We start from the raw sequence: 20,024 nt of genomic DNA on the forward strand, positions 1-20,024 counted from the left end.
TATACAGTCCTTGCATGCATTCACAGACATACACCACTAAATTGCTTGGTTGTTACGCCTATGTGCATATACGTGAGGGAGTATGACTTGGTGTCTAGAGGGCACATGCATGCTTTTTTTGGTGCAAAAATCCAGCTATGTGGAGTAACAAAGTGTGTTTATTTCTTTTTAAATTTAGCCTGTCTTTATTGGGATCTCTTTCTGCCTAATTGGGCGCGTCCACACTTTGCCTAACCTCTATCTGGTTTTATGTGAAAGCCGATTTATATGTTTCTTTGTGCATGTGTTTTACTAGACTGAGCATTGAATTGGCGTGCAATTATTTGCACTTGTTATGTGTGTGTGTGTGTGTGTGTGTGTGCATGCATGCATGTGTGTGCATGCATGCTGTGCATGTGCATGCTCGCTACAGCGTGTGGTCAGTCTGTGGTTGCGGCAGTGGGAGGGACGGCAGGGCAGGCTGATAACAGAGTCTGAAGGGACCTCACATCCACCACCACTATTTTTACCGGGCCAAAAAGAGGAGTAAGACTTGTTGCAACACACACTCACACACAGAAATACACACACATACAAGTAGTTAAACGTCTCACAAGAAAACAAGGCGTACAAATACGTTTTGATATTTTTCATGTTAAGCACTGCCTCACCAACTTTTTTTGCTTCATACAAGTTGCAACCCAAAGCACAAGGGGGGGGTTCATTGTACTAATATGGTCATAAAGTAGAGAGAATATTAGGGAGTTAAAGCTGCACTAATCAATATATTATGTCAACAATGAATCAAATGAAAATGTCTGATGCACAAGAGGTAGCTCATAATGACCAATCCACTGGCAATTTATCACCCAACTCTACAGTCTCTTTCACCTCTACTGAGCGTTTTAGCATCTTTCATCTCATTGTCTCATCTTTCTCATCAACCTTGTTTCTGGCAGCAGCCACAGGCAGCTCTGATAAAACTCCTGTACATTACCTGCCCAGCCTCAAATGACAGACACACAAAGTTAGCAACTACCTTGGGAACATAGTGGAGCATTTAGCAGCTGTAATTTTATTATTTCCTCTAAGAGACTAAAACAGAGGTACATGTTTAGAATGAGTATTGCACAGCACATTTGTCATATGGCCAAAAACAACTTCAAACAATGCTAATGTGGATGTGTATATAGGCAATCGTTTGCTAACCTCTTCACCACAACAACTGGGCAACTCAGAGTTGTGTTAACAGCTTGCTCTGCTGCTCCCAAGTTGCCAAAACCATCCTCCTTTAATGAAAAATTAATGATAAATAGATTCGAGATCATGAGTCTCCATAAAATTTTGTAAATATTACAAATTTGGTTGTCAAGTCAGACTATGAAAAAATCTCAATAAAATACACAGAAACCTAATATTCTGAACAACATTACCCAAGGTTGAGGCTTATAAAGGCTTTCAGCTCTGTAAAAATTGTGTTTTAAGCTTTAAAAGTCTTCATCAATTACATAATTGCATTTTTAAGTTATGCTGTTGCTTCTAAAAGTGAGTCAGTTTCAGTCTGGTCACAAATACTTATGTTTAAATAAAATTCAGAGACTATTTAAAATTTAAAATGTATCAAAGTGAAACTGATATTAAATTGACATTCTCTCAAACATATATTTTATAGTACAGTCTGAAGGACATACTGAAATTTAACTCATTCATTTCTTACACAAGAAGTTGTAGCAGGACAATCCTATGCATAGTACTTTACACTGACAACAGTCGTAACAAATACAAAAAAAAGCCTCATTCAGACACAGAGGTTAATCGGTCAAAATACAAAAATCAGCCTGAACCAAGTGTCTGTGCTACTGTCTTATCATCTCCCATTCATTTGAGTTTGATTCAATCCCAGCATCGCCTCCCACATGGGGTGTAGTTCTGTACTCTGTCTTTGGGAGGAGGAACAGGGAGGCAGCATTTTCTATAAATATTCCGGTTTTCTCCATGCTGGGCTGGATTGAGCCGGTTGAGCCTCCCATGCAGGGACTTCCCAGCCCGGTGGATGAGGTGTAGCTGGAGAGTGCAGGGAGAGGGAATAAGACACAAGGTTTCCTCTTACACTGGAACCAGTGCTGGCACTGGTACTGCTGCTGAACCAACCTTTTAATCAGCAGGCCTGTGCTTCTGAATGAGTCAACTGACTTCATAACTAGATGTAATGGCTCTCCCAGCAATAAACACAAAGCATACCAACAAGCATTGATAATCACATAATGTGGTTTATGAGTTTTGCCAGCCTGCAAGCAAAAGCCTGAAAACTTGACATGATTATCTTAGGTGGTGGTCCTGCAACTTGCAGACATGATTATTGTTGATCACACATAGACCAAATTCATCCTTCTTACCTTTTTATTAGTACTCTGTCCAAGGCCACATCTGGCCTTTGACCTTTTTTGTAACTTCCCAGTTTTTATTCAAATCAAGCCTAAAAATGATCCCCACTGCTCATGATCTTACTTGTTGCAAGAACTATGTTGGGTTTATATGCTAACAATACCCTGCCCTCGACATAATGTTGTCAAGCAGCGGCCAGAATGTAGCAGATTTTTTCGTTGGCTTAAGGTTTGGTCAGACTTGCGTTCAGTACAATAAAATTGGCTCACACTCTGCATCAAAACAGGGTGTGATATTGCAGGTTGAGTGTAGGTAATCAGGATTATTGAGCAAAGTGATATTAGACTGAGAGTAGTCTGTAAGAGTGATGCTCTAAATGAGTGGTCTGGTAACTTAGTATGGAAAAAACAGGGTGTTGGGACACTGCTACAATCATGGACTACTCCAGTCCATTCTCAAACAAAGGATGCATCAAAACAACATGTCAAATAATCAAAAGTGTAAATTAGCAAGTTAAACTTCAACATAGGTGAGCCTTGACCTGCAAAACTGTCAAAACTGGTCAGGGCTCAAACCAGAATTGGAAACACATTCTTGGATTTGTCAGTCACATGGGATTCATGGATGTGAATTAGAAGCTTAAATAATATTTGCAGAGACTGGTTCAAGATTACCGATCCCTCAGAACCAGTCTTTCAGCAGTGGAATCACTTGGAGTGGTTCAATATTTAGTTTGGAAATCCGCTCTAACACTGGCTCCTTGTAGGTGGAAAAGCCCATAGAGAATGACAGCAAAAGGAAGAGGACCCAGGGGTGTGGAAGTTGTTTGTGTGAGCCAGTGGGTGTTGCCTGGGCGTGGAGACTGCAGGAGAAGAGAAGGGGCAGGCCAGGACTCAGTGGCCAGGCTTGGTGCTACGTGGTCGGCCTGGTTTTTCCCCATGTTGCCTTCCCTGCACAGCGTAATGAATGGCTTCCTACTGGTCTGTGGCCATGGCCCCGGCTTAAAGAGTATACTTACCAAGGCCCAGAATACACACCCCAGCCAGCCAGCCAGCCAGCCAGCCTGTGTCCTGGCCTTTGAACACTCCCAACCACCGGTCCACCTGCTACAGACTGGCTCAGTCACACACTGTCACATCAGCTACAGTGAAAAGAATGAAATGTCATCATTCATTTGAGAATTTATTCACAATTTCTATCACCATTGGACTTGGTGTTACTGCAGGCATTTGTTTCCTTACTTATCCTCTCAAGACACACATTTACACCACAGGGGCCAGAGGTCAAATGAGAGGAATGATGGTTCTCTGGAGCTAGCAACATGTTTAAAGGGAGGACACTACCTTCTTTTAAGAGCTAATTTAGGTGTATTGTCTAAGAGTTGGTGAAATTACTGAGTAGTGTTAACAGACTCATGTCTCTGACCGTTTAACTAAACATTCTGGTTTCAGACATGATTTTGTTGTGTTCAGTGTGGAAAGATTCATCAAGATTTAGCGGTTGTGTTGCTCAGACTGCAATCTGAGATTAACTCTTGAAACTTCCAGTGAGAGTTTAGCACAACGCAGCAGGAAACAAATGTGACCAGAGGTTACTTTAACAAAAATTACAAATTCAGTACTTTAAATGTCATACAAAATTCCTCTGGGTTATCTTTGAAATAGTGTCATTTAAAAAAAACAACTCTAAATGTGGGTTGTGTGCCAAGGAGCAAGAAAACTTACAGAGTAACTTTTTAAATAACATTTAAGGTGAACTGTTTTGGACAAATAGAAAAATGTGATGTGATGTGATGTGTAGTGACGTGACATGCAGAGCAGATCTAGAATATTTGCTCGATATTGAATCATTCACTTAAGACAAAATCCTTCACAATTCCTAATCTTCAGGGGTCTATATGTTAGAATAATAAAGCAAATGAGTGAATGGGTTGTAATGGAACTTAAAAAATGAGACCTTCCCCAACTTTGTCCGTTGGGTATATCAGGACTGATTTCGATGTGATGGATCTGGGCTGGATTTTCCACGAAAATCCAAAGGATGTGACGTTTTTGTGCACTCCGATTGCTTTGCCTCACTCCCACTAATGTCAACAAACAACTGGCATCTACCACAACAAAAATGGTGCTATCCAAGTAGAAACACCCTTCAGATATTAGCTCTCCAGCTAATGAGACAGCTAGCTGTGCGGGTCAGGTCAGGTGCGGGTGGTTATGGTCACTATGGTCACTCAGTCTGTACATTGTCAGTGTCTTTCTCAGGTTCTTATTAGTTACTGTGGTTAGGTGGTCTACCACTCAGAGCGAGCAGCTCATGGACTGTGCTAACCACTTTCCTATCATGTCACCAATACACATACAGTACTATAGAATTGTTAATATGCTCATGATGTCAACCTTCTGGTTTCAGTTTCTGTAGTTCATGAGTCCATGACACTTCTCTTAGTGTGTTCTTAGGTAGCTGCATGGCTCTATGAATATGTATAGACATTCATGGTTCCCAGAGGATGAATCCTAATGACTTCAGTGATCCACTGACTTTTCATGTAGTGCCACCACCAGGTCAAAATGTTCACATATCCAGTAAAATATCTCTAGATCTACAAGGTGGAGTGGCACATATTTTGGTATAGGCATTCATGGTCCCCAGACAAAGTATCGTAATGTCTATGGTGATCTTGACATTTCCTCTTGCGCCACCTTAAGGTTGACATTTGTGATTTACAGCGAAATGTCTTGACGACTAGGGATGAATTACTGTGACACCTTTGGTGCAGACATTTGCGAACTTTGTGAAATATAGGGATCCTCTAACTTATAGTCAAGCGTCATCATCAGGTCAAAATTTAAATTTTTCCAGTGCTGTGGTTCCTAACAGTATCTAACAGCCTCACAGAGCAGCTAGCGTGGCTGTAGACTGCTTTTAGTGGATGACTAAACAAGCAACATTTTGTCATTTAGGCTGACCCTGGCTCATGTATAAATGTAATAAATTATAGTCTTCACAAGCATATAAAATCAAGTGTATGTGTATTTGTGTGTACGCAGGTGCTGTTTCTACTGCGCTCCTACCAGACTGACTCACACAGACCCCTGCCAGCAGGAAATGGCATCGGCAAAGCCCTCCGTCAGCGCATGTGGCTCGCTTCTCGGTAATCTTAGACACACACACACACACACGCACGCGCGCACACACACATACATGCATGCACGCACAGATAAGCATCCCTCCCGCTCTTCCAGCTCCCTCACCAGAAGAATAGCTCCTTGTCTCACCGTTCATCCCCTCCCTGGCCGTGTCCGCTTCATGTCCTGCCCAGGCTTCCATTTCAAAGAGACCGCCTGCTGTTCCATCCGCAGACCCCCCACCCTCCCCCATCCTCCCTTCTACCTCTGGCCCTCTCACCCAAGATCGAGGCTTCAAGATGGGTCACAGATTACCCTGTCGCCCCCCTCCTGCCCAGCTGAGGTCAGGCCTGGGTCTCCACTCTCCCCCGTATTCAGGCCTACAGCAGATAACACAGGGTCGCTGGGTTAGCAACACTAGCCCTGCTAGCTTCGCTTGGTTACACTGATGAGCCTTTATTAAGATGACGAGGTGAATTCTTGCTCACCAGAGCGCGCCCACCGTCCGTCCGTCCGTTTGATCATCCAGCACCACAGCGCCAGGCGCCCAGATCTAAGGACAACACAGGTCAGAGGATCTCTGTTTTTGGAAAAAGAAACCTCCTCTCTCTTCCAGAACACCACTAATTTGAAGCGGCCACCTTCCAAAAACGATGGAATGCATTGTTCGTCTGGTCTGAGTCAGTGTTGGGTTTTGGCCTCACACTGTTTCTATGTTGTGTCATTTCGGACTTTTCCTGGCTCCCAGAGGGTGTCAACGCTGCAGCAATGACTGCACACGCTACCGTAGCTCAATATACTCCAACGTATTGTTTGGATTATGATGTAAGGAGTCTACTTCTTACAGTCTATTTTATAATATTACCTTATATTCATACACACACAAACAAACTCAGCCCACTTCACAGGACTCATCCCTGCCCAAATCTGTTCTCACTTAAGCCACACACACACACACACTCCCCCGGCCCTCTTCCCATGCTCCATCACATGTATTGTGTATGTGTGCGTGAAGTGTGTGAAGGATTTGTGTGGGCGTGTGTGTTATTAATATCCGAGTGATGAAAACGTGACGTCAAGCTCGCACACTGTCTCCCTTGTTCTCACACACACACTTGTGGGCTCTCACAGCACTGTGGTCATACCAGTGATTGAATGCACACATAAACTGAACACACACACTTCGCATTTGCCCACACATGCTGCTTCACTTAAACACAAACCTATAGATGCACCGTATTTCTGTCAACATTCACAAATAATATAACTAATAATTCTACATTGTAACTGTTGTGAAAGCAAGGAGTCATAGGTTACATAGTAAATCAATTATTGTGTAGTTATGAAGAGAGGGGAAATAAATACAACCAGTTTCTCTGTTCAAGCCTTTACTTGTTTGTGTGTGTGTTTTTATACCGTAAGTGAATTACTCAAATCCATGATCGTAAAGCTGGGGGCATCTCATGTGATGGTCCCACATTTCTTGACTCCAAGGATTCACCACAAATGAAAACACACACAAACACAAATTCATTCAGCATCTCAGTCAGTGAGCTGGTGACCCAGTAATAACAGTAACTTTTTGTTTGGTCTACATTTAAATGACTCATCTATTGTTGGTCACATGCGCCAGCTGTGGGATAGTGCTTAAAAGACGAGTAGTTTATAGTTGATCAGTACAACATTAACAGTTTAGTTAATCAATTATTAGTCATCTATCAAGTAAAAATGCCAAACACAAACTGTTGGTCATACAAAATAGACAATTTTGAGGACATTATGATGGGCATTTTCACTATTTTCTGACATTTGATAAACTAAAGTGATTGGTCAATCACTTTTCAATTACTTGTAAAATAAATAACCAGTAGACTAAACGAATATGCTCACAATCATTAGTTGCAGCCCAGGAATCCAAGAAAGTCTGGATTCTTCCTGAACCAGACATGTCCGGTGTGATGTTGTGAGCAGGACCACATCTACAAGCATCATCACACATAATGATGCATAATCTGCCTTTTTCACAGAAAACATTTTAACATGTTACAGTAGGAAAAGCACAGGTGTAAATAATAAAATAAATAATGGCTGAATTCCATTTAGCTGCTTCATTTTCAGGGTACTCTCTGTCAGACTGTCATGGCTTAGTGGGACATAAGACATTGTTGCTGTTATTAGTAACATCTAGTACAGGCTGAGGCTTTTCAGCTCTTTAATGGTAAATACTTTGCTCTTGTTTGTATTATGTTTTATTTACATGATGGCTTTATTAGTATACTCAACTCAACTCAAAACAACTAAGTCCAACTTAGCTCAACCCATCTCAGCTTAACCTAACCCAACTCAAAACTCAATTTAATCCAACCAAATTTAGACTTTAAATTTAGGTTAAAAACAAAACTAGGGGCCTCACAGCAAGAGAGTCCAGGGTTCGAATCCTGGTCATCTCAGGTCCTTTCTGTGTGGAGGTTGCGTGTTCTCCCCGTATTTGCGTGGGTTTCTGCCAGGTGCTCTGGTTTCCCCCCCACCATCAAAGACATGTTTGTTAAAGTTAATGCTCCTGTCATTGCCCCTGACCACTGGCACTGGCTAGTGTATAGGATGGGTCAAATGCAGAGGATCGATTTCATTTCAGTGTATGTGAGGGCTGAGAATTGACAATTAAGAAAAAAAAAAAAAAACTTATTCATGACTGTGTCTTGAAAAACAGAAATCTTACCTTACAAACCTGGCTGCACATGCACACACATTGTACTCCATACATCTAGTTTTAGGAATTTTTATCCCCCTTAATAAAGAAAAGTTATGTCAAACATGTCATTGATGTTAGTATACTGCATACCTGAGATATAAACAGAAGATCCAATTCATAAAACTCCTCAGTGGTGCACTGATCAGCACTGGGGTGAATGACGTCAGCCTTCGAGATCACACTTCAAACTGCACTAAATCCAAAGATCTTCACAACCAAAGAAGCCATTGAAGTACAAATGTGCAATGACCTAATTCAATATTTTGCAGTGAGATATGAGCCTGGTAGAAAATCTAGTGTCTATGATCTTCAGGGAAAATCAGATAGTCAGTGACTGGAGGCTGTAATTTTATCACTTCAGCCTGATAAGTGGCTAAGGAACATTTAAGAGGCTTCCTTAACAAAAGAAGGCCTTCACTGTAAGAGGTTCTGAAGCATGAATTTGAAGTTTAACCAACAAATTCAATTCCAGAATTGAGTCGTAATAAGTTTGATTAAACAATAATATGGTTGTATTAGATTTTCTTCCGTTTTACACAATCAAAAGTTGAAACATATTATCCAGGTTACATCAGTTGAGTGTAGTTAAAAAATCATAAATGAAGCTCATCACAATTTTTAAAACTAAATTTTTAACTTTCTCTCATTTCAGACAGAATAGCTGTGTGGTGACCAGAGGAGCCTGTCTGGATGTTCTGGTCTGCCTGTGTGGGCCAAAGATCAGTCTTCTGGAAGGTGAGTGCAGCTGAAGAAAACAAGTTGCATATTTACTATCAGTGATACCAGTAAATATACAGTGAGTTACCATTTTGTTAAATACAATCTAATGCAATCCAATATAAAAATCCTACAGTAAACCCTACCTTTGTGAAGTTTAAGGCATTTGGTGTTCACAAGTGTAGCACTAAAAATTTAAAGGGTTGGCATTCTTTGAAATATACTTGATGAAATGTGATATTTCTGATGTGTTTTTACCCTTGAATACAATGCTGAGTTCCTATTGATATATTGGAAGGAGCCACAAAGACAGTAAGCCAACGTGAGCCAGTTGGCCACAAATATATCTTTGGCGTTGAAAACATTACTGAGCTGCTCTTAATGAGATGGACATTTAAAATCTGTCTTTTGACTATGAAAAGATGTTGACTTTAAAGGTGGCTGGAAACCAAATTGCAGTTGCTTCTTCATGCAGAACAGGAAGTGCTCATCGAGAATTTAAACAGTTACAAACACAAAGATTTAATAACAAGTTGTCACAGCGTCAAAATGGCCAAATAAACGTCTCAAACGATTCCTGCATCATAATCAATTTCTCATATTTTTGACAAAAATTGCCAAATACACTTCCTGTCTCATGAAACTGTTGAGCTTGCAAAGCAGGTGCTTATGTTGTTTTTCACACAATACAATGCACATCTCCTGCTCTTCCACTGGTGTGGACCTTAGCTCACTAATCACTGATTGGCTTCCTTGTTAGACAAAGTTACAGTACTTACTGTAGACACAAAACAGTTAAGTTCATGACAGCAGTGAAAGTGTCTTCGCAGTACAGAAAGATAATTGAGTGGCAGCCAGATAGATCAGAATGGAAATAGTACATTCCATCCTGTATATTGAACAGACCAGTATCCAATCTACCATTTTTAAGTAAAATTTTAGAGAAGCTTGTTTTTAACCAGTTAAACGACTTTATGAACTGTCACAATGTTTTTGAAAAATAACAATCTGATTTACAATCATAGTACTGAGACAGCACTAGTTAAGATTGTGAATGACCTCAGGTCCAATATGGATATGAAAAACCCTCCATATTACATTCTACATACATTCTTTTAGACAGACTTCACAGTTTGATTGGCCTCTCTGGTACTGTATTTAACTGGTTTAAATCTAATCTTCAAAGTTTTTGTAAGCATTGATGAATGTTCATCAAAAAACTATAAAAAAGAATTATGCTGTTCCTCAAGGTTCAATTTTAGGTCCTACTCTTTTTCATCTTTATATGATGCTACTTGGAAATGCATCAGGAGGCATCAATTTCCATAGCTATGATGATGACATACAGCTTTACATTGCAGTGTCTCCTCAAGACCCAGGGCCAATAGATGCCATTTTTAACTTTATGTTAGATATCAAATTATGGATGGCAGCTCAACCAGGACAAAACTGAAGCTTTGGTCATTGGTACTGAAACTCAGAGACAGAAACTCAATGTGAAACTGCAAGCAATTTTTTTCTTAATTGCCATTTCTCAATAGCAGTATTAAACCCCTGTCAACAGGGGTTTAATACCTATGAGTCATCTTTGACTCAGATCTCAGTTTTGAACCCAACAATAAAATATAACAAAGAATGCATTTTATTAGTTGAAAAACATTGCCAGAGTGCGACCGTTCCTCTCTCAAGCCAATACAGAGACACTACTGCACGCTTTTATTACCTGCAGGATCGACTATTGTAATGCTCTGCTTTCTGGTCTCCCCAAGAAGAAGAATATCCCAGGTAGTGTTGCTTCAGCTGCATGTGTATGGACGAAGACCAGAAAAAGAGCACACATTACACCAATTTTAAAGTCTCTGTACTGGCTTAATGTCTGCTTCAGAATTGATTTCAAGATCCTTTTATTGGTTTATAAAGCTCATAATGGTCTTGGTCCTACTTATTTATTAGATTTGCTTTTATCCTATGAACCTTCTTTGACCCTCAGGTCTTCTGGTAGTGGACTTTTAATTATACCAAAAGTCAGAACAAAAACCACCGGCGAGGCATCCTTTTATTACTATGGTCCTCGTCTCTGGAACAGCCTTCCTGAAGACCTGAGGGCAGCAGAGAGTGTGGGTATTTTTAAAAGAAAACTCAAGACCTACCTTTTTAGCCTGGCTTTTAATTGAATTGTATTTATTTTATTTATTTATCTGTCTTTTATCTATATGTTTTTTATATATCGTCTTGAAATTAGTTTTGAAAACATTTGTTGTCACTCTTGTTTTAGTCTTCATCTTGTCTAGATGGTCTTTTGCTGATGTCAGCCAGTTGCCGAGGAGGTTATCAGCTCGGTGAGCAGCAACTGTGTTCCCTCCATTTGCTGTGAATTTGACTTTGAATACTTGTACGTCTGAACAGACGAGCCTGCAACGTTTGCTGGCGAGGCTGTCCCCTACACTCTGCTTTTAGACTGACTGTTGACAGAAGTCAGCCTCATGTCTCGGATAGTTCAGAGAAGCCCCCTGCTGTGTGTCTGTGTGGATTCGTAATTGTGTGTGTGGTTGTGTGCACATGTGCGCGGACCGGTCTCTGCAGTGGAGGAATGTGAAACCGAAGGCAAGCGTTCTCTGACAGATGGTGGGATTGTGCCTATGACCCAGTTTATGGAGGAGTGCTGTACGGAGAGGGAAAATAAAGAGAGAGAGAGGAGGGGGAGGCACTTATGTTTTCAGTCGGCCATGTGCTGAACACATGTTCGCATTTGACAGTGGAAATACCGAGGATTTCTCAAAACAAGCCTGTAGATTCAGGGCCCGGCCTGGCCCGACTCGGCTTGGCCCCTTACATAACAAAATAAGCACCCTCCCTCTAGCTTACACACCTCTAATGCCTCTCTATTATTATCATAAGTCTGTCTTTGCCTCTGGGGGTGTTAGAGACCTCTGTCGGTCTGTCTTTTTATTTCTTCTTCCTTCTATCTCTCATTTTCAATCCATCACCCTTTTTCCTGTGGTGTAATTGCACTTTCAGACAAATCAGATGTTGAGTTAAAAAGCCACAGGTTGTTCAAGTCCAAATGAAAACAGCAGGGTCTTAAGAGTGCCTGACACTAGGGATAAAGGAGGTGAACAGTTCGCTTTTTCAATTTTACTTCTTTCTCTCCTCCCTTTTAAGTAGTAACTTTGCATTTACCAGCCAATCCCTCTCGGCTCTGAACACAGGTCTTGGTGCATGTGTGTATGTGTGCACACATTTCTCTACACTAGCCCTTTGATCCATGCGGACTCATAAAAAAGCCCCCTCCGTTCATTGCTTCATTTCTACCTCCACCAGTCTTCTGTTTCTCTGCTCTGCAGCCACGCCAGTAAGATGAGAAGCAAAGTTTGGAGCAAGACGGAGAGAGGAAAGTAGAAAAAGAGACTGAGACAAATGGAGAGAGGATAAATCAGACCGAAAAGCTTGAAAGTATTTCAGTTTGTTGGAATTTGTGCATTTCCATTAGTGTGGTAGCAGATGATGATGGTAAAACATGATGTTATAAAAGTCACTATTTCTCTGGCAGAGAACTGGGAATTAGCCATAATTATTTTCTTGGTAAATCATTATTGTAACATGTCTCTAGAAATCCAAAATTTCATGTTATATGTATTTTAGTCTCTTTGCAGTAGTACTTTTTAGTCTTGTCATGATAGCATGCCTGTGACTTCTTTATCAATATTAAAGGATAGATTCAGTTATTCAGAGTTATTTATTGCTGTAATCATTGATCCTCTCCATACTGGCTGTGGCTAGTATGGAGCATGACTACACTGTAAGAAATGAGGGACAAAATCCACAGTCCTTGCTCTGTGCAAAAATGCATTCTAAAGTTTAGCTTAAAGGTACTCTGTGGAGTTTTTGCCACTAGTAGCACTATAGAGCAGTACTTTTTAGAGTGGGTCCTTGTTATGTTTGTATGTCAGACACAAGATTCGTGATACACATCATTGCTGAAGGTTTCACAGTATTCCTCTAATGAACAGCTGGTGGCCAGGATACAGGCATCATATTTTAGACAGAAACACTGAATGTAAATATAAATTTGTTTGTTTACAAAAAACTCAGGATACCTTTTATGAAGCTTCAGCAGTCTGAATTAGACTAATCAAGTGGGGATCTTCATCCTGGAAGTCACATGTAGGTTTATTGCAAGAGTTTAGTCCCATGAATGCAACTACCAGAGCATATTACTCAGCAAGGAAACACTGTCTGGGGAAACATGCAAAGGTACCAAAAATTACCATAACTATGTAAGGTAGCGGGGACTGTGGCTGTTGTCCCTCATTTCTGTATTCGATCTATTAAGGTATTGCTTCATGGACAGTATGGAGAGGAAAGATTACAACAACCTGTAACTCTTTCAATGTACAGTACCAGTCAAAAGTTTGTACACACCTACTCATTCAAGAGTTTTTCTTTATTTTCCTCAAAGTATTCCTCAAGGTAGCCACTGTTTGCCTTGATGACAGCTTTGCACATTCTTGGCATTACCTTAACCAGCTTCATGAGGTAGTCACCTGGAATGGTTTTCAGTTAACAAGTGTGCCATGTCAAAAGTTAATTGGTGGAATTTCTTGCCTTCTTAATGTGTTTAAGACCATCAGTTGTGTCGAGCCGAGGTAGTGTTGGTATACATCGAATAGCCTAATTCCTCTACTGTAGTTATCCATATCATAGCAAGAACTGCTCAACCAAATAAAGAGAAACAACAGTCCATCATTACTTTAAGACATCATGGTCAATCCGGAAAATTTCAAGAACTTTGAAAGGTTCTTCAAGGGCAGTCGCAACAAAACGCTATAATGAAACTGGCTTTCATGAGGACCACCCCAGGAAGGGAAGACTTCTGCTGCAGAGAAGTTCAATAAAGTTCCCAGCCTCAGAAATCACCAATTTATGGCACCTGAGATTAGAGCTCACGTCAATGCTTCCCAGAGTTCAAGTAGCAGACACACGATATACTGTGTGAATCAGGCCTTCATGGTCAAATTGCTGCAAATAAACTATGACTGAATGAGACTAATAAGAGGAAAATAGTTTGGGCCAAGAAACACATGGAATGGACACTAGACCAGTGGAAATCTGTACTTTGGTCTGATGAGTCCAAATTTCAGATTTTTGGTTCCAACCACCTTGTCTTTGTTAGATGCAGAGAAGGTGAACTGATGGTATCTGCATGTGTGGTTTCCATCGTGAAGCATGGAGGAATAGGTGTGATGGTGTGGGGGAGCGTTGCTGGTGACACTTTTGGCAATTTATAAAGGATTCATGGAACACTTAACCAGCATGGCTACCACAACATTCTGCAGCAACACGCCATCCCATCTGGTTTGTGCTTAGAGAAACCATCATTTGTTTTTCAACAGGGCAATGACCCAAAAACACACCTCCAGTCTCTGTAAGGGCTATTTGACCAAGAAGGAGAGTGATGGAGTGCTGCATCAGATGAGCTGGCCTCCACAATCACCCGACCTAAACCCAGTTGAGATCGTTTGGGATGAGTTGGACCGCAGAGTGAAAGAAAAGCAGCCAACAAGTGCTCAGCATATGTGGGAACTCCTTCAAGACTTTTGGAAAAGCATCCCGGGTGACGACCTCATGAAGCTGGTTGAGATATTGCCAAGAGTGTGAAAAGCTGCCATCAAGGCAAACAGTGGCTACTTTGAGCAGTCTAAAATATGAAGCATATTTTGCTTTGTTTAACAGTTTTGTTCACTATATAATTCCATGTGTTATATCATAGTTTTGGTGTCCTGTACATATGGGCATGTGAGTGTTGTGTTAACAAAGACAAAAATTAGGCTTCCAGCAGCTTTAGTACCTGGGATTGATGTTAATGTTTGACAGCTTGGTAAGCCATGTAGATCCATATTTGGCTGCTTGCACCCATTTAACCTTAAGATGTGCTTTTACCGTCATAAATGTGCACCGACCACTGCAACCCAGTGTCAAGAGAACTTTCTATTAAACTCCAACTTCAATGAAATACTACAGGATAATCCAGCGCACAATTTATGCCATCCTGAGCAAAGGTTCCCAGCATGGGGGTCAGGACCCCCTAAGGGGTCACAAGATAAATCTGAGGGATCAAAGACAAGAAAAAACATTTCTGCCTAAAAATAGTTGGGTTTTTTTTTTTTCTGATTTATTGAAATCTTTTCTTTTTTGTGAAGCTGTACAATTTCAGAATTCTGATACTGTTCAGATAAAACTAAGAAGGAAATCAATCTTTGGTTGACTTGCTCACAGCTCATTATGATGCAACCTGTGTCAATGGATTACAAGCATGCATTTCTTGGCTATAAAGGGTCACAAGCCAAAAAGATTGGGAACCAGTACCCTAGAGGATTTGTTGAATGGGATTTGAGCCTTTTCAAATCCCATTCAACATATTCAGTGCTTCCATCTGATATATATGTTAAAGTGTTTTTTTCACGCTACTGTCGGTATTAATATTTTGGCACAATAGAGAGCAGAGCTTCAATCTACCAAAAAAATCTTTAAGTCTTCCTTCCTGCATGCACTGCCTTTGTCATAATCTTGTGGCCGACAATCTGTGGTAATTTTTGAAGAGTACTCGGGCTAGTAAAGTAGTAAAACTGCTGCTAATGAATTTAGGAATCTACCAGCTTCTGTGGTTGTTACACAAAGTTGTAATTTTCTAGCTTGCTTTTGTTTACTGAGAGACTTTTAGAACAAGGAGCAACCCACACATGTATACGTATATATATGTAGGGACAGAGCTTTTAGGGTAATTAGAGGGAGGGCAAATTGTAAAGCTCCATCAGCATAAGAAGGAGGTCAGCTCTCTCACACTGTCAGACACACACATACACACACACGTAGCGTCTGGGGTTTGTTTTTCACAGTTTGGGTAATGACGGTGGAAGCTGATGTGAAATCCAGCTGTGTGCTTGCGTGTGAGAGCATGTGCAAGTGTCTAGCCAAAGTTCTAGCTTGACACAGCAAAGCGTCTTTACTGCCAGCTTTTAGTGGGCTATGGACTGTGCTATAGGAGAGCCAGTCAGCTTACAGACACACACCTACACCGACGTACACACCCAGCACATTCTCCTAGGGATTTTTTAGGACATTTTCCTGCCTATTTCCCAGTGATACCTCTAAAAATACATGGTGTTAAAATGGAGTTGCTGGCTGTTTAGTTTGTATCACAAAGTGTTCTCTGGACCAGTGTGCTGACCTTGCGTCCTCCATCCAAACTCAATTTAGTTCCCATCTTACTCTAAACTACCGACTGTAAGATTGGCCCAGGTTTATTTAAACCAGATGTCGCGGTTACATTTAGTTTAAATATTTGACCTGTGTTGTTAAACAGGCCATCACACATATAGCTCTTTCTCGTGCTCACACATAGACTCTTATACAGGTTAGACAAAGTCTCTCTTGGACATATGATCCACAGATGATATGAGTCCAATTTTCTTAAGCTTAGCTTTATAAGGAATATTTTGAGTTTTAACGTCCTTCCGTGGTATTTTGTCTGTTTGTTGAGCTGAAGGCATAGATTGCCAAAGTTTGGACTGCATTATATAGATTGCAGCTCCACTATTTTCATTTTGGGCGTCTGCACAGGAATGCTAATAACACCAGGTTAAGGCTGGCTTTTTACAGTTTCAGGTTTCATGAACTAAAACATGACAGTTGCACTGTGGAGATCAGCACAACTGTGGACCTTGATACATTTTTCAGTTAACTGTGGCATTTTTCCACCTTCAGTCTGATTTCTTTCCATTTTTTGTTTCCAGAAAATATGTGGACTGAACTGGATTCAAATTGGGGATTGTACTTAAGTTTAGTGGCTCGGCCAGCAATTATATTGACTTGACTTTATCAATGCAAACAAATTTCAACTTTGTCCATTATTGTTTTCCCACTTTGAGGAGCTAAAAGGTTTCTTTAGGTTGCCACACAGCCATCCAGATGTGAATCTGGAAAACAGAAAATAATCTCTGATTATCAGGGAAATTAGGTTGCTGCAAACTCTATAAATTCTACAGTCAAATTATTAGCTTAATCCTTTTAAAGCTGCACTAATCAATAACAATGACTACGTGTAATGTGAAAGAGGTCGCTCATATTTGAAAATCCATAGAGAATTATTACCTGACTCTACAGTTCCTCTCAACTCTACGGAGCATTTTAGCATCTTTCAGCTCATTGTTTTGGTTTTTGCAGTTCACAACTTAACTATTTTAGTTTAGTCTTACAGCTTTCATCAACCTCCTTTCTAGATGCAGCAGGCAGATGTTTTCAGAGAAAAAGCTGTGATATAAACTCACTGAACACTACCCACCCAGCGCCAAATGGCAAAAGGACAAAATGAACATTTAGCTGCTTGAATTCCAGCCACTTTGATATAAAAACAAACCCTTCAAACTTTGTTTTTTAGCAGCAGAAAATCCTCTGAAGCTGCATTAGGAAGATTATAGAACATTAAAACTCTCTACTGAGACGTGCACCTTTACACCAACATCTATTAACACATCAGTCTGAATGATCCCAGGGCTTTCCTCACATTGTAATCCACCGAGCCAGACCTGATCCTAGAGTATCCTAAACATCAAATGGTAATCACAACTTAATGGAGTCTGGACACAATCCAGCCGCATGTTTGCACATGAGCAGCATAAAGAGACACAAGTGTTGTAGACACAGATTAAAATAAACACAGCTGTGGGAGAATAATGGTTGTTTATTATCAGACATGAAAAATCACATTGAAACAGTCCTCAGAGGAACGCCTTTCATTTGCTCAGGGAATGCCTGACTACTCCCCCTCCTCCACAGACTCCTCCTGACTAATGATCTTTTTCCTCTTTCTCTTTTGTTGTTCTTTCTTTTCTTTTATTCTGTCTTTCTTTATTTCTCGCTGCTGCTTGATTTGCTTTACGGTGTTAATAGTGTGTAGTATGTGTGTAGTATCTTTGTGTATATTTGCAAGAGTCAGGTATGAGTCAAGACCGTAGCATTACAGTTGAACGTATGAGTGTGTGACAGCTTTCTGTTTCCGCGCTTTGACACAAACACACACACACACCCACGCTCTCTGTCTCCTTGTTTCTCTCCACTCCACCATGACAGACAGACGTTTTCTCTTTGACACGCTCCCATTCTCCTTCAATCATCCTCCTCTCTCTCCTCCCTTCATCATCGGTGTCATTACTGTGCCCCTACCCCCTATTATAACCATTAGGTTATGCCTATTTGGCCTCGGACCCCCCTTTGAGGATCAGGTTCCATGGTAACCTGGCCTGTCTCCACGGTAACCCAGCCCATCTCTTGAGGAATGCAGCATTTCCCGCTCTTTTGTCAAGCCACGTTTTGAGTGGCGCTGCAGGGCCAGATTGAGTTGCTTCTGGGTTTCATAAGCTTCTGTATATGTGTGTGTGTGTGTGTGTGCGCGTGTGAGTGTGTGTTTGTGTGTGCGTACGTGTATGTTAAACTAATTGAGTTGGCTGTCAAAGCAGGGTCTGTGTGGAGTCTCGGAGCTATACTGTAGGGAGGAGCACAGCTTTAGAATGGCATTGGGTTACTCTATTGCTGCCCTGCCTTTGGATTATACTTATATTTCAGAGGAAGTGCATGTGTGCGTGGGCATGTGTGTGTTTATTTGTGTGTCCATCACTCCCCAAGGGTGTATGTTCACAGGTGGCTGGGTTGGCACGGTCATGGGCATTTCCAAACAGACACTGGCGCAGCCTTTCCTATAAAAGTCAAAATAGAAAGGAACAGAGGACACTGGCTTCTTCAGTCTGGTCTGTTGTCTGCATCTGTTGGCTTCACAAAGGGATTTTGTGTGTTTGTTTAGCCTGTAGAGATGTTGGACTGGGTACTGAAGACATGAAACCACAGGGAATATCTCAATAAACTCACATCCTTATGATGTTAGAGATACATGGTTAGATAGACAGTCACGATAAGATAAAACTGTATTCATCCCAAAAATGGGACAATCAGCATCAGTAGTTTCATCATGAGAAAATACCGCAGTAAAATATTGCAGTTTATTCGATGAGTCTGCTGGTATTTTAGATTTTTCTTACCGTCAGAAAAGCACAAGAAAAGACTAAAACCGGCAATAAATTGATCCTACAAGTAATGATTGTTATCCAAAGCCTGATACATCTTAATGCCATAAAGTCCCATCGTTGTCCAAAAATGACTAAATTACTATCAATGAGTTTCACTGTTCCTTAATGCTGACGAACATGAGTAGAGGGGTTTTTGGTACATACAGTACACTGTTGTGCTGCTGTAATTAGTCACTAGAGCACCAAATCCACCAGTGAAAACAGTCCTCAACAAATACATTGTTTACTTCTGTTTGAATGACGTTTTTCTCAAAACTATAGTTACAGGCGTTTTAGAAAATGTCACAGCCTTTTTCAAAAAAAACAAAATAGTACTGGGACATGTTTTGAAAGATTAATGCCTGTGGAAGGACTTTATTGGGAGACAAACTCATGCATTTTTAGTGGTTTTAGTCATTTCATGGGATTTGTTGACGGTTAAAAAAAAACCTAGAATAATGCCAGACTAGGACTTGAATTGAAGGCGAATGAATAAACAACGTATCTGATATCAAAACAGAGTACACCAGTATAGTGTACATTCAAAAGATGTACAGCCAGAAGTAAATGGAAAATTGTTTAAAGATGCAATAAAATGGAAACTTGGAAACTGTCACTTTCTCAAACACTGTTAATCTTGAACAGTGACCTCATCCTGCAATAGTAAAAAGACAACCAATAAAAGTGATTTCTTTTTCCCATGTATTTTTGAGTATTTTATATCTATATATTAGTGGGATGACAGGAAATGAGGTGAGAGAGAGAGAGACGGGGGAACAACACACAAAAGAAGGTTGCAGACGTCGCGGTTCATGGTCAGCACCTCAAACCAGGGTGTCCCACTCATCACAAAAATCCTCTGCCCTTCATATCAAAACTAACAGCATTTCTCTCCATTGGTTTGCAGTTCGCAGGTTGCGAGTTACCTCTCGCTGTTCTCACATTAAT

The 20,024-nt window shown here is 40.7% G+C and overlaps 1 protein-coding gene across 4 annotated transcripts in view; it reads left to right on the plus strand.

The window, feature by feature from the left end:
* Positions 1 to 20,024, plus strand: part of thada (THADA armadillo repeat containing) — a 99,178-nt gene that overhangs the window by 55,181 nt on the left and 23,973 nt on the right. For all 4 annotated transcript variants that reach the window (XM_042432955.1, XM_042432954.1, XM_042432957.1 and 1 more), the window contains exons 30-31: positions 5,412 to 5,515; positions 8,894 to 8,976. In XM_042432955.1, the coding sequence (XP_042288889.1) occupies positions 5,412 to 5,515; positions 8,894 to 8,976 (187 nt within the window). The remainder of the gene's footprint in view (positions 1 to 5,411; positions 5,516 to 8,893; positions 8,977 to 20,024) is intronic.

This window comes from Thunnus maccoyii, chromosome 14 (assembly GCF_910596095.1).
Source record: "Thunnus maccoyii chromosome 14, fThuMac1.1, whole genome shotgun sequence".
NCBI lineage: Eukaryota > Metazoa > Chordata > Actinopteri > Scombriformes > Scombridae > Thunnus > Thunnus maccoyii.